The sequence below is a fragment of the Aquarana catesbeiana genome, linkage group LG04, assembly GCF_042186555.1.
Source record: "Aquarana catesbeiana isolate 2022-GZ linkage group LG04, ASM4218655v1, whole genome shotgun sequence".
Classification (NCBI taxonomy): Eukaryota; Metazoa; Chordata; class Amphibia; order Anura; family Ranidae; genus Aquarana; species Aquarana catesbeiana.
In genome coordinates this window covers 66,554,992-66,582,353 of record NC_133327.1, presented here as the reverse complement: position 1 = coordinate 66,582,353, position 27,362 = coordinate 66,554,992, and the positions used below count along the sequence as shown (strand labels likewise).

At 40.6% G+C, this 27,362-nt stretch overlaps 2 protein-coding genes, 1 non-coding gene and 1 pseudogene across 3 annotated transcripts in view; 2 read left to right on the top strand and 2 right to left on the bottom strand.

The window, feature by feature from the left end:
* The window catches only part of LOC141139305 (protein eva-1 homolog C-like), a 419,753-nt gene that overhangs the window by 97,561 nt on the left and 294,830 nt on the right, over positions 1-27,362 (top strand). The window contains exons 2-3 of the mRNA XM_073625284.1: positions 16,751-16,874; positions 17,781-17,933. Of these exons, the coding sequence (XP_073481385.1) occupies positions 16,751-16,874; positions 17,781-17,933 (277 nt within the window). The remainder of the gene's footprint in view (positions 1-16,750; positions 16,875-17,780; positions 17,934-27,362) is intronic.
* Positions 1,653-5,135, bottom strand: LOC141140371 (serine/threonine-protein kinase SBK1-like). The gene is made up of 3 exons (XM_073627468.1): positions 5,015-5,135; positions 3,647-3,849; positions 1,653-2,348 (listed from the first exon to the last, which is right to left on the bottom strand). Exons 1-3 carry the CDS (start codon positions 5,133-5,135, stop codon positions 1,653-1,655), a joined length of 1,020 nt encoding a protein of 339 aa, XP_073483569.1.
* TRNAR-UCU (transfer RNA arginine (anticodon UCU)) lies at positions 11,652-11,736 on the bottom strand. The gene is given in 2 exon segments: positions 11,652-11,687; positions 11,700-11,736. It is a non-coding gene; the product is annotated as a tRNA-Arg (tRNA).
* On the top strand, positions 13,775-13,908 carry LOC141141896 (U2 spliceosomal RNA; annotated as a pseudogene).

Genomic DNA, 27,362 nt, shown 5'->3' with positions numbered 1-27,362 from the left:
TCAATATTGGCCCCAGTCATTTCAAATTGCACTGCATTTGGCATCAACAAAAAGTTGCCCACAGTGAGAGCAAGTGCTATAGGTTGGGTTCACACTGAAGCATGGAGTGGCTCACAGTGGGGGTCCAGTGCATCCCTGTTCAGTTTCAGGTCCGATTTGAGTCCGATTGTTTAGCTGAATTCAGACCTGAAACAGACCAGAAGACGCACAGGACTCGCAATTCGCACCAGAATCGCTTTGGAGATGTGTGAACCGACTCCATAGAGAGCCGGTCACAATCTCCTGACATGTGAATTGGATGCTGGGAAATCCGCAACAGTGTGAACTCAGTTTTATGTGGATTCAAAATGTAGAAATTCTCAATAACCCCCCTAACCTCCTATTAAAAATTAAAATTTGTGCCTATGGAAACTAATAAAGCTAAGCAGAGCAAAACCACTAATTTCAAGCATTAGTGAACTAAAAAAAAGTGATTGAGCTTAAAATAATGTTAACAAATGTATGTCCCTATACCTACCAAGATCTTACAATTGACTGTTTTCTCACAACAGATCAGTTATACATTTTTAGGGTTTAGGTTTCCTTCATATATGTTGGTGGTATAAAGATAAGCTGCCAAGATAATCTGTGAAGGGTGCCATTGCTAAATAAATAGTATTATACAGGAATTCTATAGTGCCAACAGTTTGTCCAATGCTTTACAAAATGAAGGCAGACAGTATGGTCAAAGTGTAACTAACCCCCCCCCCCAAAAGCTGCCATCTTTGCCTCTGTTTAATCTACAATTGCCATGATGCTGCACATGTGATCAGGTATGACACCAGCCATTGGATGGTTTGACAGTTCGGTTGAGAGCACAACCAATGGGAGTGTAACATTTCCAGCACGTGCTTTAAATTAAACTGTTTTATGGATGGGTTTACTTCCGCTTTAAAATACAAGAAGAATCAGTGGGTCCTGCTCATTATAGCTTACAATTCACAAGGGAGGGTCACGTGATACAAGAGATAATAATGTGGAATTGTGCTGACGGGGAAATTTTAAATTACAGTAATGTAAGTAAAGAAATGTAAAAGGTTAGTTGGAGGCTGGATAGGCTTCTCTAAGGAGATGGGTTCTCATTAAAGCTAAGGGGATACCCCAGAGCTTGCACCTTTTAACAACCTCCACATATCCATCCTGATCAATTCTGTTTACAAATCATTTAAAATTGTTTTATGAAGTTCCCTGCCTAAACTGACTTTCAGTGCCTTGCAAAAGTATTTACTCCCCTTAGCATTTTTCGTGTTTTTGTGGTCTCACAACCTGGAATTAACATGGATTGTATAAGGATTTGCATCATTTAATTTGGTGGCAGGCGGTGTGGCAAGTGACACGCTCAGGGCTCCCACTGATTCTGCATTATGGTGAGTTGAACTATTTAATTTTATATAACAATGTAATAATAGAAATAATGCGCTTCAATCATCCTGACACCATAACGACCATGGTGCCGTCATGATTGAAGCGTCAACACCAGCCATTTCCCCCCAAAAAAACGTATTTTCTGGCAGTGCCCCTCCCGAGATTAGACTCTGGATCTGCCCCTGATAGGTACTGCTGTTTCCTTTCAAAAGAAGCACGGTTTATTTGAACTAAAGCAAATTCAAGAGTCATTCATAATCATTTACAATAATGCATTCTATGTCACCATGATTTTCTATGATGATATATTCATCGTCTCCCTCCAGCACAATAATTTCAATTTCGCTGTCTCCTGTTACATTTTCCTCTTTCTCCTGTTCCAGAAGATCAGTGTCTTTTTGGGTTGCATCTTCAAAGTTCCAAGGAAACTGAAGATAGTTTAGTACAACTCCTACTTGGTTCCTGCAGCTGGGGTCTTGGGCAAAAAGTACATGAAATAAATCATGAACCCTCCTGTTAACCTTCTTCCAACCATTTGGTGGTGGCATGTGGCCAATGTTGTTCTGCCAGTAAACAAACCTTTGAAACGATAGATTTTCAACAAGAGCCATTTGCCACGGAAAGTTTCCAGTGAGGAGAACGTACAAAACAACACCAAAGGCCCAGATGTCAACACTAGGATCCACGACAATTGATTCCGTGGGCTTTAGTGTACAAAGTTCAGGAGACATGTACTGGTTGATGGGTGACATTGATGGAACAACAGTACCAACACATTGAGTGAGTCCAAAGTCACTTAGTTTGACGTTATGACATCTCTTGTCCATAAGTAAGATATTATCTGGCTTCAGGTCCCTATGCACCAGTTTTTTACTGTGCATGTATTCAAGCGCCTGGGTGATCTGTAATGCACAGCGTTTAACCAGCTTTTCTGGAATTCCCACCTGGAAAAGTTTTAAAATGATTATATGAAATTCATGTGAAATATCACATTTATACAATGTTAATTTCTAAATCTGCAAATGGAATTACATGTTAAAATGATTGCAATTAATCTAAAATATTTCAGCAATGTAGGAAAGATGGGAGGTCTAAGTGATTTAACATTTTACCTGCATCTTAAAAACTTTGACTACCCTTTCATATAGAGTGGTGAAGCATTACAACTTATGTCATGTTATTGTTTCCTATATCCCCCCTAGGAATTGAGGTGGTAGTGGAGGGATGCAACTGCCTCTATTTGTTGATTTTGTCTCTGAAGCAGAAGGTAATAGTTAAAGTGGTTCTAAAGCCTTAAAGGATAAGTTCACTTTTCGTAACATGTTACACAGACCGGCCCCCGCACATCCCCGATCCCCGCTGTGACAGCTAGTGGGGTTCTTCTCCCTCCTCGCTAGCTGTCACAATTTTTAAAAAAAGTGGCCAAGCGGGGCTCTGCTTGCTCGGCCATGTCACTGATTGACAGGGCTCTGTGCATGGAAAACTACATGGCCCGGCAGCCTTTGCGGCTGTTGGCTTGTAGTTTTCAATGAACTACCACAATGCTGTGAAGTACAGTGATAGTTCATTCATGTTTCCTGTCAGATTGTATCTGCTTACCTGTATGGGATGTACCAGCAAGCAGATACACTGGCTCTGCTGGAGACCTGCATGGCACCAGTGATCTGCTGATGGCTGGTGCAATGGTTTACAAGCTCTAAAAAATAAATTTTACTCACATTTTTTTACCTACAAAAAAAATGTGCATTATTTTTTTTGTAAAACGTTAACTTATCCTTTAAGGTTTTAAACCTTCGAACATTCTATACATGAAGGTGCAAAACCTTCTGTGCTGCAACTTCATCTTCATGATGGGATTAAGAAAGATCTTGCCCAGAGAATGTAGACTGCAGAAAATAACTGACAGGGATTTTTACCCATCCTTATTTCTTTCCAACCGGGCCAACATTACTTGGTATAAATGTTTGCAATTTACAGAATGTACCCATGACAAAACACCAGTTACTATTTATTTCCAGGATATGAATATAAATATATATGTATGTGTGTGTATGTATATATATATATATATATATGTGTGTGTGTGTGTGTGTGTGTGTATGTATGTATGTATGTATGTATGTGTATATATATATATATATATATATATATATATATATATATATATATATATATATATATATAATAAATTGGCAAGCAAATGCTAAAGTGTCAGCTACTTCATTAGCTTTATTTTACTTACGCTTGGCTGGATGATTGAGTGAAGCGATCCAGCAGGTGCTAATTCCTGGCTGAACACATAGTGGTCTGAGGCTTCCAGGGGGCTTGAATAAGTAGAGATGAAGCCCTGGTGTCCAGTAAGAAAGAGTGAAATGCACACTTCATGCAAAAACTCTTCTCGTTTGGTTAGTTCCTTTTTCACCATTTTTAGGGCAACAAGTCTACCTGTTAAAGAGAAAAAATAAATTGATTTACAAATAAGATTTGAACATCTAAGACTCTGATGTACAATACTTGAGTCCATTAACTTTACATAGACTGGATGGTTTTCTTCAACATGTAGTCAGCTCCTCTGAGCCTTTGTTAGCAGTGTGTTATAGAGCTATGCAGCTGGATCTATTGTCCTCTGTATATGCAAAATATGAGGGGAATGGGGATAGTTGCTGAAGCCATCCTACTCGGCCCTCCAAGGGGAAATGATCTATCTTGGTACCGACCACAAAATTCAATTTAAGATAAAATATTAATTTATTACATATAAGAAGCTATATCACAACATCAAAATCAAAACAATTGTCCTCTTTAAATGCTAAGTATCTGGGTTGTACATGGAGGACCATCAGTTGTTATTAAAATCTGTTACCTGCTTAGCTACGTATGTGGCTCACTGTAACTGCCTATGACATGACCGGCTTAAAGCAAATATGTCATGAGAGAAACAGGAAGGCTGCTATTGGTAAGCTCCCCTTCAAAATGCCAATTTCTTGGCTGTCATGTTGTACCCTCCAAATGAAATATACAGTGTATATATAGAATGACTGACTTGTATCATGTATGCAAATATGGACTTTGTTAAAAAATATTAAGGCTTTCTCTTTGGCTTAACAACTAGCACTTTCAGGAGAATTTAAAAGAAAAAACGTGGCCGCCTTGTTTTTATCTATGGCAAGGTTACGTTAAAGTCATGTAAGAGGATTAAATTGAGAAATTGAGACAGGTTGAAAGACTCTTATTTTCTTGGGAAGCAATGCCCGTTGCCTAATTTGAGTTTTGTCCTGTTCTTATTCAGCACTGACAAGATAGGAAGAACTGGTTGATCTTTGTGCATTATGTTCTTTAACCCACACTTCTGTAACAAAGCTCATATGTCTAAGGTGACATTTTTTTTAGTAAAGATTCAAATGTTTTGCTATCTGTTCTATAGGTTCAAACAATTGGGCAAATTAGAAATACTAATACATGAAAGTAGGTGCTGCTACCTCCCAGTGTTATAATGTGGATTTACCACCAGTGCTCTGGCAGGGGCAGCAAGATTGCAGAGTAAACAATGGAGTGCCAGCTTTTCTAAATAAGAAATACTCTTTGTAATTATTTAAGAGAATTCACTTACCTATTTTCCTGTCTACCGCCCTCACAACTAAACCATAAGTACCCTCACCAAGCTGTTCCAGGATTTCATATTCTTCACCACAAATTCTTCCTTCAATCCCACAAGTTGAGTAGGCTGCCATTTTGAATATGGTGATATCAGGCTTTCTCTGCACACAAGAGCACAACATTTTTATGTAAAGACTTTTTGCTCAAAATTCTTTATAAATGTATTTCAAATGTTGCATTTACTTTCTTTTTGAAAAGAAAACAAAAATACCAGCAATATAGCAAAGATAAATTTAGAAGACTAGACTTACCTAGGCACAGAACGGACAGCTAGGAGTAGAAGTTCAAAGTAGATTGAGTTTCTGCAAAAGTTGATAAAATAGCTTCTGCAAGGTCCAGTCTTTGAAAGATCTTGAAAAAAGTGGACATCTGTGGTTCACAGACCATCTTGGTCTTTTATAGAGAAGTTTAGACAGGAGCCAAGCCAGGAAGCTTCAAACCTTCATTTGAATGCAAATCGAATCATCACCTGAACTTGATAAATCAATGTGACTCCTTTTGTATCTACAGTGTAAACAGGTTCCCATCACAGTGGGTAGTAGGGAGTGGACATGTCTTTATTTTCACTGTTTTCAGATTGGTAAAGTTGACAACAATTGAACCTCTGAGGGCGTTTGACGTGTTCAGATTAAAACTTCTGTAGTAAAAAGGGGTTTTAAAAGTAAAACATGTTAGATTTTAGCCTTTACCTACTTTATGGGATCAGGCAATAATTAGATCATCTTTGAGGTGATCAAGGAGAAAACTATAGCTCTATGCAAAACTGGTATTGTAGATAAAATACACTATTGGTTACAAATGACTACTTCTCACTACACCAGTCTTGGTTTTAAATATCTTCTGTTCTAATAATTTTTTGGACTTATTAATCTATAAAATTTCATAAACCATTTTATTACCATAGCGTCACTCCTAAATATGTTGTACTACAGAACGCTTTGTATAGTTGTTGCTCAGATTAGCCTGTGTGCTGCTGGCTTTAGTTGCTTAGGTTTTTTAATGCTAAAACCCAATTTTGTAACAAAAGGTAATTCAAGTTACATAGTTACTCAGGTTGAAAAAAGACACAAGTCCATCAAGTTCAGCCTTAAAAACAATAAATAAATACAATAAAAAATATCGTACAATAAAATATACCCAATTTTATACCCTCAGTTGATCCAGGGGAAGGCAAAAAACCCCAGCAGAGCATGCTCCAATTTGCTACAGCAGGGGAAAAAATTCCTTCCTGATCCCCAAGAGGCAATCGGATTTTCCCTGGATCAACTTTATATACTTTTCAAGTATATATCTGAATAAATTAATCATCCCTATAGCAGAATATTGAAAAACTATCATACCATGTAGGACTTTGAAGGTGTCACAAAAATATCTTGGTCAAGTATAAAAAAAAATTCTTTACACTTTATTTTATTACAATTCTGGAAAAAACAGCAGTTCTATTTCAGAAGGAATTTTGTACACCAGATTCTCACATTTAAATCATTAAATGCATTAGTCAAAGGGGTACTTCTTTTTCTTATTTCTGATTTACAGCAGATGAGGTAGGACTGACAGTAATGTACAGTACATTATATACACACCATCATATACAGTGAGTGTGCCTTGCTCGGTTATGCAATCTTTCTGTATAAAAGTGTTTTTTGCTAAAGTAGAGCTAAATGTAAAACTTTTTTCCAATTTTGGTTAGAGTAAAGCCCCGTACACACAGGATGAATGTCAATCGGCAACGGCCGGTAAAAAAAAAAACAGCTGTGATTAGGCCCGTGTGCATGTCGGTCTGTCCGACAGCCAGCCGTGCATGCTGGAAAACCAGCAGCTGACTGATTCCCAATCGGCACTCTCAGCCAATGGCCGAGATCGCTGATCGGAGTGTTCTGGCAGGGGGGCCATCCCCCTGTCAGAACACAACAGTCCAGTGGGGGAGATCGCTGGACTAACCTTACATGGTTAGTAAAGTGGCTCCGACTGGAGCTGGCAGTGTTTTTTTTTTTTTTTTTTTTTTTTTTTTTTTTTTTTTTTTTTGTGCAACCCACTGGGTAGCGCAAAAAAAACTGTTCATGTGTACCCGGCTTAAGGGATAGTTCTATCGACTGTTCCTCTGTTCCTCCAAAGATAGGGAATCCCTGAATGTCACCAGAACTGGTGCCTCCATTTGAAGATTTTCTCTCTATTCCTCTTTTGGCGACAAATTTTAGGATTTTCTTTCATTTTCGCTGTCACTGATAACTGCCAACAGGAAAATTGAGAGAGTGAATCTCCCTAATGGAGGCACAAGCAGCAATAATAACCCAACAGGTGTTTTAAACTCTCTACACTCTATCTTAGTTATTAAGATGGGAACATACATTTGGCTACTTGGTGACATATGGACTTGATAACCTTTTGGCCATTTTCAGGCTACCAAATATCTAAATGGTTGCACATATAAGAATATGACTTGTATGATGGGGTTTTTAATTGATTTTAATTTTTGAATAAAGATTATGGTATCTTTTTGTAACAACATGGGTTTGCATGGTTTGTTTTCACAAGATATTCAGCTGTGAATTGAACTGAGAAGTAGACCTACAGTATATGTGAATCTCATTGTACAACTCAGATTATTTCCCAGTCTTAGTGTAAAATATCACATTTGCAATAACATATATAAAAATGAAATTACCCTTAAAGCAGTGGATTTGAGTGATATTTTAACACTGCAGCTAATGTTCCAGCCGCCTTTGTCTGTATTCAAAATGTAATCATTTGCACAGGTCTGACAATAAAAGGTCTCCGGGAGTCGTTCTATATTTATTGTTCTTTTGCTAGTGAAACCTGAAGGTGTAAATGGTAAAGTGCTCAATTCATATGTATGCTCAGTACACAACCCAAGGGCAGGGTTAGAAAACTTTAATCAATCTTGATTTAGTTATGCAGGTAAAAAGCTGTTTGAGCATTGTTTTGTTACAAGTTGAAGAAAAAAAAAATGCTCCCTTTCAGGGACACATCTAATAAAGAAAAAAAACGAAGTGCTTGGGAACCATTTGTACCAGACACGGTGTTAATTACTAATGTGCAACTTGTTGGCCAATTTTACATTTTTTTTTTTTTTGTTATAAGAAAAGCTGGAAGCTCTTTGTATTGCGATGAGTAATTCCAATGGTTCCACTTGCCAATTGTTGCATCCTAGAATCCTTGCACAACCCTGTCAACACGTCACACTGAATATGGCCTAATACTGACCATATACTTAGTCAATTCTTTAGCAATTTCAACAAGTGAATAAACCAAGGAAATCTACCTCCCAGTGTTTTTAAATTGCAGCTGATAGAAATTCTTAGAATTTAAGCAAATTGTTGAAATTGCAAGAAAATTGTTTGATTGGCCAACACGAAGGATTGTAACCCTAAGACATCAGACATTTGTCTTGAATAGTTACAAACAATACTGTATCAGCACTTCCAAGGCTGGAGGACCCACTGAATGAGAATCTTGCCATGAAGGTGTGTAAATAATGAAAGCACCATTTCTGACGTCCACGCAGCATACAGTGCTGAGAGAACATTGCTGTAAATGTTTCATCAATCCAATCAGCTCAGTATTTCTTGTCTGGCACCGGGTGTATTCAAGCGCAAGTGGGTGCAAGGAATGTACATCAGGTACCTCTTTTGATGTGCCTCTGCTCAAGATTCTTAGAAATTTACCCGCACGAGTATCGGACATCTAAATTGATGCCCCAGTGCCTTTGTCAAGACTATTCTAGGGTTCATCAGACCGTCCACTAGTTTGTCTTCTGGCACTTCCAGTTTTTATATTTTGGTTTAACTATTATCCGCTGACTGTCCTAGTTGTTGAAAAGCTGTCCCTGGCAGGGGTAGTCATTTTAACTACTTCATGTACATGATAGAGCTACCAGTTTTCTTTTATGTTCAATACTCTCAGTTAACTGGTCATGAGCAAAAGAGGCTGCCACCCTTTTCTGATACTACTTACCTGTCATGTTCAACCTTGTGTGTCAATACGTTGAAGCACAGGCCTGGCACAAATATGTAGTTTAGGACTTCTAGCTATTCTGCTTGTATACTCATTTCACATCAGTGACGTAAAGTATTGAAGCCACTAGATCGGCACAGAGGCAGAAAACCTAGAATATTCAGGAAGTGGCCACCTATGGCAGCCTCCATATTTCCACATGACTGGTTCACTTTAGCTGTCTATAAACAGATGGCAATGATCTAATGTCTCAGACACCCAAAGGAGTAATCTGACAGAAAGCAGTCGGTGAAATCTTGTTACATTACAATTGCCCCCCACCCTATTAGGTTGACACTAGGTGCCCCTCTTGCCACTAAAAAAGCACAAAAAACTTTAATACAGTATGTGTTGTGTGTCCCTGTCATTCCTTTACTGTATGTGTCTTTTGGTGGTGGTGTGTCCCCATGGGATTTGTACCAGCACTAAGAAGCCTTTGAACCATGTTTGTCCAACAGCATACATTAAGGCTGAACTATACGTGGTTTTATTAGACACAGCTTAATTTCAGTTCTATATTAATCATGAATATGTATTTTTCTTTAAGCGTAAGTCCCTGAATTTGACTTTGTTTCGACCTCTTGTAAGCCATTGTACAACAGAGCTTAGACTTATCAACTGATGGTTGTTAGGACGCCAGCAACGCCAGGGTTGTAATGGTGTACAATGAAAACCTGTGGCTTTGTGTAACTAAAAGGCAGCCGTCGTCCACACACCAGCTTGTATCCAAATTTTGGGCAATTTTTAGGCATTTTACCAAGGCACCCCTGAAGAAACCTCAAGGCACCCTGATTGAAAAAGGCTGGTTTAGCCTGTAATACATCTAAAGTCTAGTACACACGATGAGATCATCAAACTAATGATCGTCTGTGTTTTTTGTTTTTTTTTTTTTGCATGCTAGTCTCCATATTGAAAACAAATAGGTTACTAAAATGCGAAAATTCCTGTGTGACAAAATAAAAATTCAGACGTGGTGTCATGTATATGTATTGTATTTTCGGACAAAAACCAGTACTGATTAAACTAAAATCGTACGATCTGGGATCGTACGAGAAAAAATTTAGTGTTTTTTCCTTCTGATGATTTCGGAAATAAGCTGTGTATGAACAATCAGATTATCGTATGATTGCTTCAAAAGTGGATTTTTTTTTTTTTGTATGAATTTCTGATCGTGTGTACTAGGCTTTAACCACTTGCTTACTAGGCACTTAAATCCCCCTCCTATCCAGACCAATTTTCAGCTTTCAGCGCTGACGCATGTTGAATGACAATTGCGCGGTCATACAACACTGTACCCAAATTAAATTTTTATAATTTTTTTTTTTCCCCACAAATAGAGCTTTCTTTTGATGGTATTTAATCACCTCTGCGGTTTTTATTTTTTGTTTAAAAAAATGTAAAAAGGCTGAATTTTTTTTTTTTTTATATTTTGTTATAAAAAATTTTAAACATGTAATTTTTCTCCTTCATTGATGTACGCTGATGAGGCGGCACTGATGGGCACCGGTAGGTGGCAGTGATGGGCACTGATGGGTGGCAGTGGGCACTGGGTGCCAATAATGGGCACTGATCAAGTTACACTGATAGGCAGCACTGCTAGGTGGCACTGATTGGCACTACTGGTGGGCATTGATAGGTGGCACTTGTGGGCATTAATAGGTGGCACTGTGGGCACTGTTAGGTGGCAGGAACAGGTGGCACAGATGAGGCAGATGTGCCTCTTCCACTTTGGGACCGATGTTCCTTGCAGCTGAGCCGGTGATCGGCTTTTTTCTCAGGTCTGCGCTGTGGCCGTCATTCCGCCATAGCGCGGATTTCAAGTGGTTAAGCTGGCTATACAAGGTTAAAATTTTTTAAAATTTTAAAAAATAGTAGTTTTTGAAATGTTCAATAGGACCAAATGTGACCGTTTTTAAATTTATTAATGAGGGAAATCGAAAGTGAAGGATGATTTTATTTATTTTTTTTTTCTTTTCTGCAGGAAATTCTGAGTGCAGTCAATCAAGAAAAAATATGTAAAAAATATATTATATTCTATCTCTAGAAATGTATATACTTTTGATTTCCGTTATTTTTTTTAATATATCTGGGAATCCGTTCAAATAGCAGGACAAAAATTTTTAAAGGACCTTGCTTGATTCAATTATGGCATTATTGAAAACTCTGACAATTTTTCAGAATTCAGTACAAATGTCTGAATGAAAATGCCAAGCTGTTGATTTTTAGTCTGTCCACAGCTCTCAGTTTGTTTAAGGATTTTATGTGAGTGGGTCTCGGCTGTTTTCCAGTAGACAAAGGCTACATTTCCTCATGTGATTTTGCAGCTCAGCACTTCAGGAAATGTTCTATGGCCCCTTTTGCCAATAAAATGTTGTAATTTGAACTTTTTATATTGTTAATTATACTAACATATTAATAATACCAAAGTGCTATAATCATTTTTCTAGAGTTGGGTAAGTGTGGCCCCCCAGTTAATTTATTCCTCTTAATTTGGCATGTCTGATGTACACAGAACACACTCCAGAGTCACCATGTAACACCTCTCCTGACAGAACACAGGCCTTTGAAAAAAAAAGCGACTCTGGTGGGACTCGAACCCACAACCTTTGAATGTCCAACACTGCTAGAAGTCCAATGCGCTATCCATTGCGCCACAGAGCCAGCTGGCTATGAGCCTTCTGACAACTCATCAACAGGTGTACTCTGCTCTTCACAGTGTGTGTATACACATACAGAACGTAGACGCTCCTCTTCCCTGAGTCTATAGCATATTTTTCATCCCAATGATCCTATGACTATCCATAGAACAGTAAAGAGAGGAAACTTTTCTTTATTGTATTTCTGTGATTAACCACTTGACCTCTGGAAAATTTAACCCCCCCCCCCCTTCATGACCAGGCCATTTTTTGAGATATGACACAGCATTGCTTTGACAAATGCACGGCCATACAACACTTTACCCAAATAAAGTTTTTATTTAATTTTTTTTTTTTTTTTTTTTTGCACAAGTATAGCAATCTTTTGGTGGTATTTGATCACCACAGGTTTTTTTGCACTATAAACAAAAAAAAGGCCAACAATTTTGAAGAAAAAAAAAATTTTTTTTTTTTTTACTTTCTACTATAAAGCATATCCAATTCAAAAGAAATTGGGGCAATATGTATTCTGCTACATATTTTTGGTAATAAATCCCAATAGGCTTATATTGATTCGTTTACGCGAACGTTATAGCACCCACCAACTATGGTATATATTTATAGAATTTTTATGCTAGTAATGGCGACTTTTATAAGGTGACTGCGATATTGCCGTGAACAATTGGACACTGACACTTTGCGGGAACCAGTAACACTAATACAGTGATCAGTGCTAACAATATGCACTGTCACTGTACGAATGACACTGACTGGGAAGGGGTTTAACATGAGGGACAATCAAAGGGTTAATTGTGTGCCTAGCCAGTGTTTTTGTGTACTGTGTGCTGCTTTTACTAGGGGAAGAGATGGCTCTTCATTTTGTGTGTTACACTGACGATTGGCGGGTGCCGGCAGACATCCAGTATCCGGCACCCACAGATCGGCTTCTGTTTTGATTAAGCACAGCAGAAGCGGCCCGCCGCTGCAACTGCCGCTCCCACCTGTAGGCGGAAGTGCAGAATCATATATATATGCGTGATCCTGCACAGGAGGGCCGCTGGGTAGCAGTAAATCTGTTTATAGGGTGGTCCAGAAGTGGTTAAACATGCAAGCAATTGGTGTAACATTCATGCAATTGTGTAGTAAATTTCCCAGGTGAGCAACTGCTGTGATAAAATTAATTGACCATAACTGAAATGGGAAAATTAATATTTTTCCTGAGGTAGTATTTGTTTCTTTCCCGGTAGTTTGGGGTTATTTTATTTAGCAGTAGGGATTATTTAAAACCCCTGTTAGCAAATAGAAAGTATTGTGGAAATTTCACTTTCCGTTATGGAGTCAATAAAATAGAGGATCTCTCTTGAGAGCGAATTCCATCTTGTAGTTGCCACCAGAACAGGTATAACCTGTATCCTGTATGTAGGCAGGTAATCATTAACGCTTCCCCAGCCGGGAACTTGAGTTAATTGTGTTCCCAAATTTTCTTTTGACGGGCTTCACTGAGTCCAATCCACTGGTTCTGTGTGATATAAGAGGAACAGGGGGTTCGAGCCCAGAGGGGGAGAAAACCTAGGGGATTATGTAATGCTGTTCAACCGGAGTATGGAATCCAGTGACGTACCATAGCCCTAGTTCCCACTGCCCAGGGTGAACGCTTGTCATCCCACTTGAATACGCCAACTATGGCCTTTGCCAGATATGGACTCTTTGCTATGCAGGTATGCTGGGGCAGCCACAAGCCTTGAGTTAGAGACCAGGGTTGTTAGGGAAGGATTGCACTTTATGTTGAAATGATACCTGTGAATGCCTTTTGCCTGGTCTGAAGTTACTAAAGGGATGTAATGCAAGTAACTGGCATATATAGTCTACAGCTTGGGTCACTAAACACCTTGGAATTAAGATAATGGTACAAGAGTTAATACAGTGTGAAGATACAGTCATTAATAAGGGTAACGAAAGTCTCTCTAGCAGCCTGTCATAAGCGTGTACATGTGGCAGGTGAGAGAGCCTCTTGCAGCGACAGATGTTGTGTCACTCCAACTTCAACAGCGATCCATCTCCCTCTCACTTCTCGGCCTTTTGGCTAAGATCAAGTGTAGTATCTGTTCTTATCAGTTTCCAGGAGGTGACGCTTGCTTCCGTCCCTGATCTACGGCAAAGTGGTATCGGGGATGGCTTTTGCTATGCAAAACCTGCTGGAGTAAAGGTGACCTGGAGCGGTTCGTAGCTGAAAGGGAAGCCTTCTGATGGGGATGGAGAACCACTAGGTCCGGCTGAAGGGTCGGGTCCCTGGCCTTCTGGCCTAGATTGGGGCAGCTCTAGCACCAGACAGTTTTTTGGGAGAGAACACTGGCTCCCCTTCCTCCCACCGGGGGAGCGGCTAGTATTTCCTGAATGTAATTAGGTAGGAGGGATGGTACGACGGTGAGGCCTGATGGTAAAGGACTCTCACCAAGCTTCCAGAACTTCATGCCTTTCTGCCTGGGGTGGGGGCTGCTGTGGTCTGGGTCGGGGGTCAGGGTTGCACGAAAGCCAGTTGTGAATGTTCCCCTGAAGTGGCAGTTCAGGGGTGCCGTACAGTCAGTGTGTAGGCACTTGATTTATGGCACCATGGTCACTTCACCACAACACACGTTTTTCACACCTGCCTCTAGGGCCGAGCCTTTTGGCTAGGAACAGGGGAAATTTTTATTCCTGGCTGGAGGGCCAGCCATTGTATTACACAATGGTCACTTTTCACTCTCCCACCTTCCTTCTCCCCACTTTTTTTTATTTATCCCAGTGTTTGTCACTTTTTTGTATATCTTTTGTTTGTGTATACACATTTGTCACTGTGTGATGAGTAGGGTGTGGGTCCTCGGGCCTACTCTGAAAGTCTTGGGAGGGGGTGGATAATAGTCCTTCTGGCCTGGTTCGCTCTCTCTCATGGGGTCTCCCTTCGGGGGAGTCCCACCTAGTACTTGGGTGGGTCTGTTTTGGCAGACCTTCCAGAGAACGGGGGTCCGCCTGGTTTCGGCCAGATGGACCCAAGTGAAGTACCTCAGTCCCTGTCTGGAGCCTAACACCCTGGGGGATCAGGGTAAGGTCCTTCCCTAGTGGAGGATCAGTGTAAACACCCCTTGCACCTTTTTGTGTTTTCACTCTTTGTGTGTGCACTTTTTTTGGGTGTTTTGCACTCCACTGGCTTAAAAAAAAAAAAAGTGATCCAGCTCCCATAGTCCCATAGTAGGTCTGCACCACTGGGGCCCTTATCCTGTGCAAAGGTATGGAAGAGGAAGAGTTAAGTGACGTACACACATGGAGTCTGCGCTGGGCGGGACCCCATACCATTACTGGGAGGGAGGTAGCGGTGATATGCTGGACTGGTGGAGAAGGCATTGGCCCTGCGTGTCCCTCCTAAATGCACAAGTGACCATGGTGATGCTTACTACATCGGGAGAGATTAGAGTTCAGTCAGTTCAAGTAAAGGTATCCCACCAAAGAGTCTCTAGCGTAGCCCAGAACCAAGCCCGGATTAGGCCTCTTATGTGACTCTTGGTTGGTGCTCGATGAGGAGGGAAACATGGAGGACGTGATGACCGACCACCCACCTACCCTTACATGCATTTGAAGATTCTTGTTGTGGAGACAAGTCAACACTTTTGAGTTTTCCCTCACTTTTAGTTCTGGTAACAGCAGGGACAGTAAAAAGTTGACATTGTCTAATCTCTACCCATAACTATAAAAAAGCAAAAACTTTTGGATTGAAATACACTTTAACAGGGCTAATGAACATGGAAATATGATATGCTGCCTCAGATCTGTAATTTTTATAAGGCTTTAAATACAGCAGTATTGTATTCTATGGGTTCCATTCACACAGCTTTGTTTTGGTCTGTATTGTTGGGCTGCATCAACAAAACAAGAAAATGGTATGGTTTAAACCATATTTTACTCTGTATGCCTGTAAATGTTTATGCAAACATTTACATGGATACAGTGTAACTGCACAATGTGCCCCACCGCCAAGTAAATTCAGGAACAAGATGTACACAATTTGTAGGTAATGGTAACACAAGTACAGAATGACCCCGGGGTTCAGTTAGTCTAAATGATTGAAGACCGAGAACATTCTTTGCCTGAGCCACCACCATATAATTTACTCATTTAGGGCAAGCTGTAAATATCATGTGTAGGCAAAGCAGAATGGCTACATTCATATACGGTATATACATAGTACACATCTCAGCTCATGCTGGCGTAAGTGGGTGTATGTTTGTATGAGTTAAAATGCAGTATGGACCACTTTTTTTACACAGGACCTTGCTGGTATATGGGGTAGTGGGTGTATACTAGATCATCTTCCCAGCCAAGAGACAGCTGGTGCTTGCATTGATCTCCCTACCAATGTCCAATGGGATGCTTGCTGGTAGTGAACTTTCATTAAGCATAATAAAACCATTTATACACTTTTGGCAGTGGAGTCCAATCAAGACCCAAGATTGAGCTCTGGTATTTCCCTTGTAGACAATTATTTTGTGATTGCCCAGTCATATTTTCTTGAATGCTATAATAAAATATACTAATGTGCAAACAAAGTGATTGATTATAAATAAATCTAAGTAGCTGCCAACATGGATAGGTGTTCCCACACAGTGACAATTTGAATAGAAATTAATGTGGTGCTCACTCAATGAATCATCATAATAAACTTCAATTTAATTATGTGCAAAATACAAAAGTGACAGTGTATCAAATACGTACCATAAGGTGCCATGGTATTCAAAGTGACAATGCAATATATAAAGTGCTCTTGATGAAGTCACGTGATCAGTGACGCAACTCATCGGGAGCCAGGTGACATCACTTCCGGTCACGGCCAGGACCGGAAGTACTATATGTGAAGCTATTTGTCCTGATTTTAAACTAGAAGTCTACTGCTTGTGATGATTCATTGAGTGAGCGCCACATTCATTTCTATTCAAAGTTTCTTGAATGTGACATCTGTTTGCATGTCCTTTTTTTTGCCGTAACTTAGTGCTGAAATTTTCTTGTTTTAGAAAGTGTTGGATGAGTGCCAGGACCGGAGGAACTGCCAGCTGCTTGTCAACAGTCGTTTATTTGGCTCTGATCCATGTCCAGGAACCAGCAAATACCTGGTGGTGGGATATAAATGTAGGCCAAGTAAGTACAACATTCCCCAGAACTTTGTAAGATTTGTAGAGAAGAATCCCCATTGCAATTATTTAAAGGGCAAGTGCAGCCAAATGTATGCATGTGTAGAGTCTGTAGTAGCTGTCAATAGTTTTGTGAAGTACTGTTCATAGTCAACCTCCCTTCATGTTTACAGGCCTTGACTCTGGCCTACGTGTGTGTGTGTGTGTGTGTGTGTGTGTGTGTGTGTGTGTGTGTGTGTGTGTTTTAAAATATATGCATATACTAAGTAAGGCAATTGCTTTCTGACGTTCAATGCTCATGTGTGAACTTATGTACAAGGGATAAGCTGTACTCCTGCACTGTGGCCTGTAAGCACCAAATGACCTTTACAAGCCAGGTAGTGTATTTGCATGGGAGGTAGACCTTTTATATTTAGAATTTAGTGCTGGGGTGGGGAGTTAAGCATGTAGTACGGTTTTTGCTATTAGCCTCATTTTGCTTCCTATTCCAGAGACAAGAGAGAACAAGGTTTGAGTGAACATATCCCCTGTTAGATTGTCGCCATCAGAACAGTTCTACCCATTGAAAATTTTCTATCCTTTTCTCATCAAGTGAAAACTGTAAATTTTCGTATTTTCCATCATGACTTATTGTCACTTGGACAGGAAGTAAGGGAAAAAGGGGCTGCAAAAACCAGTAAACATGACAAACATGCTAACCCTCACCGACTATCCAACACCGAAAACACAAAGTGCCTCTCAAGCCAAAAAAATTTGTACCAAAAATACGGCACTGGAGCTTTCAGTGACTCTGCCTCTATGTGAAAGCTGCTTTTTGACCAGTGGGTGAATGGTTTAATCCACTATTAGAAGAAATGTTTTTTTTTATTTTTAATCAGACTATTTCACTGTTATATGTATGCCTTCATTTTAGATGAATTTAAGAGCAAGGTGGCCTGTGAGGATGACCGACTGAGGCTGAGCTGTAAGAGGAATACAGTAATTGCTATCTATTCTGCTACGTTTGGAAGAGTACAAGGTGGCAGCTTGGAGTGCCCATACCAGGACCTAGCCATGACTTCTACAGGTAAGAGGGTATTCTTTTTGAGTACTCCCAACACTCCAGTTTGTCTTGCCTTGTGGTCAACCCCATCATGACCAAAGATTTGTTTTTATGTAAATCTCCAGATCTTCAACTGCTTCTGCTTTGTAAATAAGTCCAGTGTGTTTAAGTTGAAAATGAGCACCAAGTTTTTTGTTTTGTTTTTTTCCAGAATTTTCATTATTTTCTAGATAATTTTGTACAGACAAAAAGTTATCATACAGAATGTGTCAAATAATGCTTATATTGGAAGAATGGTAAATACAGTATGTGTGGTTCATCTGATAATAATTTGTATTCTTAATCGTAATAGTAATTGTTAAGCATGTTTGAACAGTTGGACCTTTAATCATAACTTGGTCCAATTTTGTAAGAATAGTGATGCCACCCCATCTCTTTAGATGTACAGGGCCTTGCTCATATGGGTGCTGAGTGCAGAAGTGCACATGGCTACCACAATGTGCAGACTGTTTAGGCATGTACTGCATGCACTTTCCCTACAGTGTATCCCCCCCCGGAATCTAATAAACTAAAATGCATACCAAGACCAAACACAAACATAAACCCTGATAAACATAAAGAAATGTCAATACATTTTTCGGACTAGACCCGTGGTGGAGGGTTTTGAAGGTGTTAACTTTTGCCAAGCACAACTGGAAATCCATTTGATCTAGCCTCCTGTAAAGGCAAAACGTACAGTACACTGCCATGTATGTCAGGTTTCTTATAGGTGTAAGTAAAGGCAAATTTTCTATCCACGTTTGGATAGAGCAGTGGGGAAATGGACCCTTCAAGTTTTTATTGCTGACTGTGTCCCCACTGGGGAAATTCATCCCTTTTTATTTTCACTGGTGGTCATTGTCTCAAGACAGAAAGTGAGGGGAAATCCCATCACTTTGCTTGACACCCACTCTTATGACAACTCTGGAATATGAGAACACAGACTGCAAAAAAAAACTTGTAAGGGGGTTTAACCATTCACTATTAAAAAAAAAACACCTAAGAACCTTTGGCTTTACACTTTAAAAAAGTTGCCTGCAATTTGACCCCAGGCTCTTTGTGGACTTCTGTTAGGCTAGCCACTCGTGTAGATTTCTCTTGTTTTAACAGGGTGGGTGGAGGCATCTCTCCTGCTGGTTATTGCATTGTCTTGGGCGGGGGCTGTCAGAATGCTCAAACAGTGACTACATTTGATTTTTTTTTTTTTTTGTTTTAACCCGACTCCTTTGACAAAAGTTGATTGAAAAATCAACTCTTTTGTTTAGCCATATGGTGCCGATTTTAGGATCATCCACGGTCAAATTTCAGAAGATTTTGCAGGAATCGGCATTATAGATGGTAGAATGCTAATTATAGCAGTAGGAGCTAAAAATACTGTGCCAGGCCTTTTAGAAAAAAAGATTTTAAAACCTCATAATGGAGCATGTCAAATATGTTACTAAAAAGGACACTGGCATTGCAGTGCCATCAGAACAGGACTTATGAAATTTGACCCCCCCCCCCCGAGTTTATAATTATATTTCCCATTCTGGAAAAGCTCAGATAGTATCAAGAGGGTATTTAGCTGCCTATTGAAAGTAAGAAGTCAGTGGCATCTTATACTATCATGGATGGGAAATTGCCATCCTATATGCAAGGGCGGGAGTGAAAAATGCAGACAAGGGGCAGATAATGGGGTAGGGCAGACATAAAGCCACTGCAGTCAATCAAGCGTTGCACAGTTGGCGTTTTAGAATCCGTGACACACCAACCCTCCTCTAAGGTTCACCGCTATATGTTCATGGAACAATTATTCTGTCCTGTGATGTCAGGACCCGTCAGTTATGTTTTTAAAATAAACACTACAGACATAGTAAGTCTGTGCTGACATATGGTATGGTAACGTTATGCTTGCAGCAAACTCTGTTTATAGTAAGATTTGGTAATTTATTTGTGTAGTTCGTTAATCACATGTATGTTTCATCAAGCCGTATTCTTCTAGCATTAGTCGATGGGGTCATGTACAAAGTCATTTTGAATGATATATGTGCAAATTGCCTACTTTTTTCTGCATCTGACAGTCATTTACCAAAAGGCAATGTGCATTTTCTCTATATTATGGACTTAAGAAGAAAGTGGTCAGAATGTTTCCCCAAAATCCTTGACACCATAAATAAGGAAATTGTAATGAGGGCTGTGTGAACACCACGTTACAATTGGCTTACAATAAGGGAATGCATCAAGAGCCACCCACGGACCACCAAATCTGAAAACAAGCTGCTTGTTGGTCGTCATGTGTTTGCTGTTTACTGTTCACCACACAACCCTGAAATATAAATGCTATCTGTCAACCACATCTGTGAGTACCCAGCCACAGGTGTGAACCCTGACATCGGCTAGCCTTGGTGGAAATCGGCAGCAATTGCCAGGAGAACCCAACCTAATTTAGTATCTTCAAATCAACACTCCGCCATGGACTTTTTAGGAAACAAGACAGATGTTTCACTACCTTAAAGCATATTTAAACCCAAAAACAAAAATGTAGTATATTACAGCTTACCAGTCATAAGATGTGGTGGTTGCCCATCATTTTTGAGCCTTCATCTTACATTTTCACCTGCTGATCCTATCAGTGACACACTTCCCTTTCTAGAATGACATTTACTGACCCCACTGTACCTATGGAGCAGCTGCGTTGTCACTTTTGAACAGAAGGTACTTTAGGACTGCAAATCCCTCCATTTTCATAACTCTTGGGTGTAGGAAGGGGTTACTGCCCTTCTACTATAAAAACCACCCTGTACTTGGAGAAAGATTTCCCCCTAATTTTAAGGGATCAGAACTAATGGGGGTGGGGGTGGGGGGTGGTCACAGCAGTACAGCAGGAGTGGACCCAGGATGTCGAAGGCTGTGTGTGGGTTCTTTCTTTTGGAGGATGAGAACTAAGGAGAAGCTAAAGAAATGTAATTATGTGTACTGCAATGCCCCCTCCTTCCATTTTGCTGGATGTTTATAGAGAACCACCCTTATATGGGACTGCTTACCATTTCTATGGACTGCGATGAAGTTACTGTTACCACACCTTTGGAATTGTATCTATCCCATTGCTGTGGATTATTTACAACTATTTAAAGGAGTTATGTGCGAAAAGTAGCCTCTTTTTGTGATGCAATGACTAAGAAATAGGGCAGTTTATTATGCACAGCCCTTGCCTTGGAACAGTGTATCTGAACAGCCTTTAGACTTGGAGCTGGTAGTGGTTTACGGATGGGTTTATCCTCCTGGCCATGGGAGGAGAGCTCCCCCCACAACAGAACACAAACTAGGTGACCTTGGCCCCCATGTCTCATGGGCCCTGGGTGTTCTGCTGGACCTCCAAAGATTTAACATGTAACCACAAGTAGGATGCAGAACCCTGCATGTGAGTGCTCTGGTTGTAAGGGGGAGTTGATATGCAGGGGATCAAGTGGAAAGGGTCTCAAACCCACCATCTGAGAACAGAGGTCTGCATGGAGCAGAATTAGTATAGAGAAAGTGGCCTTTGGGAAGCCCTGACTACAAGGGGAGGTGTTACATAATGGAGAAAACTGGGAACAATGCTAAGCGTTAGCGTTATCCACTAAAAGATTTCTGGCAGGATCAACACTTTTTTTTTTTTTTTTTTTTGTGCTTCTTGAACAGATTTTAATGGTGTATACAGTGCCTTGCAAAAGTATTCACCCCCTTGACCTTTTTCGTGTGTTGCCTCACAACCTGGAATTAACATGGATTGTTTGGGGATTTACATCATTTAATTTATAGAACATGCCCACAACTTTGAAGATGTTTTTTTTTATTATTATTATTGTGAAGCAAACAACAAATAGGACAAAATAACAGAAAAAGTCAATGTGCATAACTATTCACCCCCCTAAAGTCAATACTCTGTAGATCCACCTTTTGCGGCTATCACAGCTCCAAGTCACTTTGGATAAGTCTCTATGAGCTTGCCACATGTTACCACTGGGATTTTTGCCCATTCCTCCTTGCAAAACTGCTCCAGCTCCTTCAAGTTGGATGGTTTGCACTTGTGAACAGCAATCTTCAAGTCTGACCACAGAATTTCCATTGGATTGAGGTCTGGGCTTTGACTAGGCCATTCCAACACATTTACATGTTTCCCCTTAAACTACTAAAGTGTTGCTTTAGCAGTATGTTTGGGGTCATTTGTCCTGCTGGGAGGTGAACCTCCATCCTAGCCTCAAATCACACACAGTGGTACAGGTTTTGCTCAAGAATATCCCTGTATTTAGCACCATCCATCTTTCCCTCAACTCTGACCAGTTTCCCAGTCCTGACTGCTGAAAAACATGCCCACAGCATGATGCTGCCACCACCATGTTTCACTGTGGGGATGGTGTTCTTTGGGTGATGTGATGTGTTGGGTTTGCGCCAGACATAGCGTTTTCTTTAATGGCCAAAAAGTTCAGTTGTAGTCTCATCAGACCAGAGCACCTTCCTCCATACATTTTGAGAGTTTCCCACATGCCTTTTCACAAACTCTAAACGTGCCATTTTGTTTTTTTGCTGAAAGTAATGGTTTTCTTTTGGCCACTCTGCCATTAAGCCCAACTCTACGGAGCATACGGCTTATTGTCGTCCTATGTACAGATACTTCAGTCTCTGCTGTGGAACTCTGCAGCTCCTCCAGGGTTACCTTAGGTCTCTGTGCTGCCTCTCTGATTAATGCCCTCCTTCCCCGGTCCATGAGTTTTGGTGTGCGGCCGTCTCTTGGCAGGTTTTCTGTTGTGCCATGTTCTTTCCATTTGGTTATGATAGATAAGATGGTGCTCTTAGGGATCATCAAAGATTTGAATATTTTTTTTTATAACCTAAACCTGACTTTTACTTCTCAACAACATTGTCCCTTACTTGTTTGGAGAGTTCCTTGGTCTTCATGGCAGTGTTTGGTTAGTGGTGCCTCTTGCTTAGGTGTTGCAGCCTCTGGGGCCTTTCAAAAAGGTGTGTATATGTAATGACGGCTCATGTGACACTTATGCCGCGTACACACGGTCGGACTTTTCGTCTACAAAAGTCCAACGGACGCCGACGGACTAAAGCTGGCTGGTAATCCGATCGTGTGTGGGCTTCTCCGGACTTTCAGCAGACTTTTTCAGCCTCAAATCCGACGGACTTTAGATTTGAAACATGCTTCAAATCTTTACGTCGTAACTACGACGGACCCCGAAATCCGCTCGTCTGTGTGCTAGTCCGACGGACAAAAACCCATGCTAGGGCAGCTATTGGCTACTGGCTATGAACTTCCTTATTTTAGTCCGGTGTACGTCATCACGTACGAATCCGTCGGACTTTTGTGTGGTCGTGTGTAGGCAAGTCCGTTCGTTAGAAAGTCTGCTGCAAGTCCGCCGGAAGTCTGTCGGACAGGCTGTCGGACTTTTGTAGACGAAAAGTCCGACCGTGTGTACGCGGCATTAGATTGCACACTGGTGGACATAATTTCACTAATTATGTGACTTCTGAAGGTAATTTGTTGCACCAGGGCTTTTTATGGGCTTCATAACAAAGGGGGTGAATACATACGCACATGCTAATTATCAGTTTTTTTTTATTTCTGAAAAACCGTTTTATGTATATATTTTTCTAATTTTACTTCACCAACTTAGACTATTGTGTTCTGATCCATCACATATAATTCAGATTAAAAAAACATTGAACCAAAGGCTGTAATGTAACAAAATAGGTAAAAAGCCAAGGGGAGTTAATACTTTTGCAGGGCACTGTATTTAACAGACCACAAGAGCGCAAGTAAGAGAAGTACAGAAGTTTATTGTTGGGTTTGCATACACTTTAACAATATATACGCATACATTCACACATGCCAATCCTCCTTGGCATGAAATATCTGCCAGTGATGGAGGTGAGCACACCTCCCACTGGTCATGATGAATGATTATGGTTTGGTTTGAACCACACAATTCTGCAGTCCTCCCAGCTTTAAAAACTGAGACAGATGTTATGTTGTACTTAAAGCAGTATTGAACCCAAAAACTAAAATGTAATATATATATTGCAGCTCAACAGTTTTCTATAAAGGTTTTCCCTTTTTGGCTTTTTTCTTTCATTTAACCTGGTGATCCTGCCAGTAACACTTCCTGTCTTATGGTGGCTACATTCTGGATGAAGCAGTAAAGCAGACACCTTTTGGACAGCAGCACTGTCATTTTGGGGGAGGTTAGTGATAGACTAGCAGATTTTGAATGACTTGACTAAAAAACTCCAGTTAACAGTTTATAAACCATTATAGCAAAAGGTTTTTCCTTTTAGGAATAAAGGTTTTGCATAAATAAAAGCTGGCCATTGTAAGCAACCCTGTCAGGGTTTAAATGGTTTGTCTCAACTCTCTGACTGCTACTTTGTCTGGGACAGCTTGGTCTGTTAAAGGAAGTTGAAAAATAACACTGGCTGGATCAAGAGGTTAAAATAAAGGAAAAGGGCCTAAAAAATGTAAACTATCGCAGCTATCACATTGGTAAGTTTAATACAGCTCTAAAGGCATAAAAGTTTAAAAGCTTTAAAGTTTTTTTTTCCCAATGTAATTATTATTATTCAGGATTTATATAGCGCCAACAGTTTGCGCAGCTCTTAACATAACGAAGGCAGACATTAGTTACGTTACAATTTAGTACAAGAGGAATCAGAGGGCCCCGCTCAATAGAGCTTACAATCTAGGAGGGAGGGTCAATTGATACAAAAGGTAATAGTTGTGGGGGAAGAGCTGATGGAGAAAATGAAACGGTGTATTAGTTAGAAGCAGGATAAGTTTCCTTAACCAATTCAGCCCCAGAAGGATTTACCCCTGACCAAGCCCTTTTTTGCGATACGGCACTGCATCGCTTTAACTGACAACTGTGCGATGTTGTACCAAAAAAAATTTACGTCCTTTTTTCCCCACAAATAGAGCTTTCTTTTGGTGCTATTTGATCACCTCTGCTGTTTTTTTATTTTTTGCGCTATAAGCAAAGAGCGACAATTTTGAAAAAAAAATATTTTTTACTTTTTGCTATAATAAATATCCCCAAAAAATATATATAAAAAAAAAAACTAATTTCTTCCTTAGTTTAGGCCGATATGTATTCTTCTACATATTTTTGGTAAAAAAAAATTGCAATAAGCGTATATTGATTAGTTTGCGCAAAAGTTATCACGTCTACAAAATAGGGGATAGATTTATGGCATTTTTTTATATATATTTTATTTTCTTTAGTAATGGCGACAATTAGTAATGGCGGCAAGCTGCGATTTTTATCGTGACTGTGACAATGCAGCGGACAGATCGGACACTTTCGACACTATTTTGGGACCATTGGCATTTATACAGCGATCAGTGCTATAAAAATGCACTGATTACTGTGTAAATGTCACTGGAAGAGAAGGGGTTAAACACTAGGGGGCGATCAAGTGGTTAACTGTGTTCCCTCAGCGTGTTCTAACTGTAGGGGGAATGGGTTCACTAGAACATGACAGAGATCACTGCTTCCAATCACTGGGAGCAGTAGATCCCTGTCATGTTGCTAGGCAGAACAGGGAAATGCCTTGTTTACATAGGCATCTCTCCGTTCTGCCTCTCCGTGCCACAATTGCGGGCCACCGGCGGATATAGAGTCCTCAGGACCCGCGGGCACGCGTGCGCTACAACCCACTAGCCGCGGATGACGCAGCAACGTATGGGTACGTAGTTTTGCGCACCCATGACATTTTGCCGACGTATATCGGCGTGAGCCGGTCGGCAAGTGGTTAAAGAAAAGGGTTTTCAGGGATCATCTAATGATGGATAGATTAGGGGACAGTCCGACAGAGTTCCAAAGGATGGGAGAAGCTCTGGAGAAATCCTGGAGGCGAGCATCGGAGGTGGTGACAAGGGAGCTAGGGACTGGAGCAGCAGGTCTTGGGAGGACCGAAGAGAGCGGCTTGGTTGGTATTTTGGGACTAGGTTAGTGATGTAGCTGGGGGCAGAGTTGTAGATGGCTTTATAACCCTTTCATGACTAAGCCTATTTTTGAAATTTGGTGTTTACAAGTTAAAATCCGTATTTTTTGCTATAAAATTACTTAGAACCCCCAAACATTATATATATTTTTTTAGAAGAGAGTCTAGAGAATAAAATGGCGATTGTTGCAATATTTTTTATCACACAGTATTTGTGCAGCGGTGTTTTAAACGCAAATTTTTGGAAAAGTGACACTTTCATGAATTTTAAAAAATCCAAACAGTAAAGTTACCCCAATTTTTTTGTATAATGTGAAAGATGATGTTACGCCGAGTAAATAGATACCAAACATGTCACCCTTTATAATTGCACGCACTCGTGGAATGGCGACGAACTACGGTACCTATGAATTTCCATAGGCGACGCTTTAAAATTTTTTAACGGTTACCAGGTTTGAGCTACAGAGGAGGTCTAGGGCTATAATTATTGCTCTCGCTCTGACGATCGCGGCGATACCTCACATGTGTGGTTTGAACACCGTTTACATATGCGGGCGCGACTTCCGTATGCGTTTTCTTCGCTGCGCGAGCTCGCGGGGACGGGGGTGCTTTAAAAATTTTTTTTTTTTATTTTATTTATTTTTGTACTTTTATAAATTGTGTTTAAATTTTTTTTTTTTTTTTTTTTTTACTTTTATTGCGGTCACAAGCAATGTAAACATCCCTTGTGACAGTAATATGTGGTGACAGGTACTCTTTATGGAGGGATGGGGGGTCTAAAAGACCCCCCCCATCCCTCCTTTACACTTCAAAGTATTCAGATCGCCGAAAACGGCGATTTTGAATACTGTATACTTTTTTAAATTCGGCGCCATTGGCAGCCGAGTAAACGGGAAGTGACGTCATGACGTCGCTTCCGCGTTTACAATTAGAAGGCTGGAACGAAGCCGCTCACTGCTTCGTTCCAGCCCACCCCCAGCCGCCGGAGATTCCCGACTGGACACCGGGCCTCCCGATCGCACGGGAGGCCCGGTAACAGCGGCGGGAGGGGGGGGATGTCCCCTCCCGCTCCTCCGGTATAACAACCGAGCGGCTTTTAGCCGCATCGGTTGTTATACTCGGGTAGCCGATCGCCCGCTGAAAACAACGTTACCGGGATGATGCCTGCAGCTGCGGGCATCATCCCGGTATAACCCCGGAAAGCCGAGTACGCATATGTGCGTTCGGTCGGCGGGAAGGGGATAAATTACTACTTTGAATTGTATTTGTTGGGTGAGTGGAAGCCAGTGCAGGGATTGGCAGAGAGGGGTGGAGGACACTGAACGGTTGGTAAGGTGGATGAGTCTTGCAGCCACATTCATTATGGACTGAAGGTTGGATAGTGTAAATAAAGGTAATCCAATGAGGAGTGAGTTGCAGTAGTCGAGGCAAGAGATAACCAGGGAGTGA

What these genes read in the sequence shown, in the direction of transcription:
- LOC141140371 (XM_073627468.1), bottom strand. Translation starts at nt 5,135, where the DNA reads ATGGCAGCCTACTCAACTTGTGGGATTGAAGGAAGAATTTGTGGTGAA. An exon ending in GGCGGTAGACAGGAAAATAG is followed by an intron (nt 3,850 to 5,014) that starts GTAAGTGAATTC and finishes TCTCTTTAACAG; the next exon opens with GTAGACTTGTTGCCCTAAAA. An exon ending in ACTCAATCATCCAGCCAAGC is followed by an intron (nt 2,349 to 3,646) that starts GTAAGTAAAATA and finishes AAACTTTTCCAG; the next exon opens with GTGGGAATTCCAGAAAAGCT.